At 42.9% G+C, this 3,125-nt stretch overlaps 1 gene segment (V, D, J or C); it reads right to left on the reverse strand.

Annotated features, from left to right (window-relative positions):
• Positions 1-1,016: 1,016 nt before the first annotated feature.
• On the reverse strand, positions 1,017-1,923 carry LOC129620750 (T cell receptor alpha variable 17-like). The segment is given in 2 exon segments: positions 1,017-1,459; positions 1,872-1,923. Coding segments are annotated over 2 exon segments (495 nt in total).
• Between the last annotated feature and the right edge of the window lie 1,202 nt (positions 1,924-3,125).

The following is a 3,125-nucleotide window of genomic DNA, read 5'->3' on the forward strand; positions in this document are numbered from 1 at the left end:
TCCAGCTTGTTAAAAACATTATCTGAGTTTTTTGTGATGTGAAGCTGAACCAATATCTAATATAAATGATGTTTGACAAAAATACAATCCATCACTGCATCAGTCTGATTGAGTAAACTCCTAATAACCCAGGTCTTCAAAGGTGTTCTAGATGATTCTGACACAGGTGATGTTGATGGTTTAAGGTCTAGAATGTGGGAACCACAGCCCTACCAACCTTTCCCCTGCCCTCTCCTACCTTTTTCACCAAGTGTCACATAAATACAAATGTCCTTAGTCCATAAACACATTTTCAGTAGCATCAAAACTGTATCAAGAAAACTATTCTTACTAGGAACAAGAATACAATGGATGGAAAACTGCTATATATGTGATAATCAACAGAAGTATCCACTTTTAAAAAACAATATTTTAAGGGCTGATAGCAGAAAACATATATCTCTCACTTGTAAGGGGAAAATTCTGACTTTTGGATAAATTTCCATCTCTTTAATGGAGAAATTGATGCTTAGAAATCATACAAATCATAAATGGCAGAATCAGATTCACATCTTTGTCTCTTTTACTCCAAATACTGAGACCTTCGTGTCTATTATTACATAACATTTTCACTCCTCAGTTTTAAAGTGAAAAGTTTCATGGAAACAGTCCTAAATCCTTTTTATTTCTAATGTCTGATGAATCTACTGTTTCCTATACAGGAATTAGAGAAATACTAAAATCATCTCATGCATCTTAAAGCCCCACGTATGTCTTAAGGGGGCTGCACATATAACAGATGAGTCCTTCTAATACTGAGAAGTCCTTCTTCATCCTCCAGAAGTGACCTGGTGAAATTAGAACTTGAAGGGTCTTTAAGCTCATCAGTCTAAATCCTTTGTTTAAACTGAGGACACTGAAGGCTGCTGCACCCATGATATACCTAAAGACACAGCCAGGATGGGTAGAGCTGAATTTGGCACTTCAGCTTCCCATTCTAAATCCCATGCCCTTTACTATAGACATGCTACCAAAAACTAAGGAATTTGAGAGGAGCTCCCTTTTGTGTTGCTAGCCGTTTGCAGACTCTCCTTTGAAGGAAGACAAAACCACCAACTCTGCACACTGTCCCGGCTTCTAAGAGACAGCTCTGGCAGGTTTGCGCTGGGGCTGCGGGTGCCAGCTGAGCACTGTGTGTCTGGAGCACAGACGTAAGTAGCAGTGTCCTCAGCCCGGGAAGCCGTGATGGACAAGGAGCTGCTTTTGATGGAGTTGTCAAGCGTGAAGTGCAGTCTTCCACTATGTTTCTGTCTCTCATTTGAACGCATTAAAATCAGATGAACAAAGCCTCGTCTTGAATCCTGTCTGTACCACTGTAAGGCAGTTAAAGTAATATTATAACTGCAGTTCATGGTGACATTTTCACCCTCCTGGATGCTCAGGGTCTGAAGCTTCTGTTTTCCTTGCTGGTTATTCACCTCTAGGCAGAAATACAAGAACAGAGGCCAGGAGTCAGTCACTGCATTTTCAATCGCTAGCGTTTGCATTTCCTTCCATAATTTGAGGGTACATTTCCCAATTAACAGGCTTTCCTGGTGGCACAGTGGTAAAGAATCTGCCTGCAATCCAGGAGATGTAGCTTTGATCCCTGGATCAGGAAGATCTCCTGGAGAAGGGAATGGCAACTCACTCTAGGGTTCTTGCCTGGAAAATTCCAGGCACTGAGGAGCCTGGTGGGCCACAGTCCATTAGGTCACAAGGAGTTAGACAGGACTGAGTGGCTAACACTTTCACTTTTCACTTTTCCCAATTAAAGAGAAGATTTTGCCCCTCAGTCTTGTGAGTTCTGAACTTTGGTCACCCTCTTCCCATCACCAAAAGCCCCAACTCACTGGCCAGCTGAAGCCACAGAATCACCAAAGACAGGGCCAGAAGCTTCTCCATTCTTCTTCAGGGGGATCATGGAAGACACAGCTCTTGCCCTGAAATAAAGCCAGGTTCCTCAGTCTAGCTCTCTTTTTTGAGTATATTCATCCAGTCTCTCTGAGTCCCAGAGAGAGTCTCAGGTTTCTTACCCAGCCAATCAAAGGAAGCTTAGTCTTTTTGCTTTCAATGCAAACATGTTGATTCCAAACACAGTGAGTCTGAAGAGACAGGCACTGCCATCTTGTGGGGGCAGCATCATCCTGCTGAGAGAACTACCTGAGGAAGGTGAAGTGTGTTAGGGCTGGTTCAGAGAAGATTGCAAAGCTGTTCTATTCTCTGCCTTTATTGAACTCCAGTTCCAGCCTAGAGTGAGAAAGGATACAGATACAATTTTATGCACTAAAAACTCAATGAAGAAAGAACACTGATGCCCAATATTTACAGAGTACCTCTGAGGAGCACGGTTAGACTTCTTCAGTCACTTTTGATACCCTGTCCTTCTTTTTTCCTAATTTGCTTCATGCTGGAATGAGATTGTATATGAGTCAGGGTTCTTACTTATGAGTAACAGACACTGACTCTGGATGAATTAAATAGAAAAGGAATAAGTTAATTAATATTGGATTTGCCTCAGAATCTCCAATATGGTCAGAGAACTGGACTCCAAAGCTATAGAGTCAGTCTACCAAATATTTAAGAAAGAGTTAACACTGATCCTTCTCAAATTACTCTCAAAAGTTGCAGAGATTGCAGAGGAAGGAACATCTCAGTGCAACCTGCTTCATCACTTTGGCCTCATGATCTCATGATCCGGCCTTGCTAGCAGTGCTGAAAGTCATGCATGAGCTCAAAAACACTGATTTCCCCTTACAATGTTTGACCTCGCTGATGCTACTGCTCAGTGCCCAATCTGTCAATGACACAGACTAATACTGAGTCCCTGATATGGTGTCATTCCCCAAAGAGACTTCCCAGATGCCTGATGACAACTGGATTACATTCAGTTCAGTTCAGTCGCTCAGTCGTGTCGACTCTTTGCAACCCCATGAATCACAGCATGCCAGGCCTCTCTGTCCATCACCAACTCCTGGAGTTCACTCAAACTCATGTCCACAGAGTCGGTGATGCCATCCAGCCATCTCATCCTCTGTTGTCCCCTTCTCCTCCTGCCCCCAATCCCTCCCAGCATCAGAGTCTTTCCCAATGAGTCAACTCTTCGC

The sequence above is a fragment of the Bubalus kerabau genome, chromosome 10 (genome assembly GCF_029407905.1).
Source record: "Bubalus kerabau isolate K-KA32 ecotype Philippines breed swamp buffalo chromosome 10, PCC_UOA_SB_1v2, whole genome shotgun sequence".
NCBI classification, from domain to species: Eukaryota; Metazoa; Chordata; class Mammalia; order Artiodactyla; family Bovidae; genus Bubalus; species Bubalus kerabau.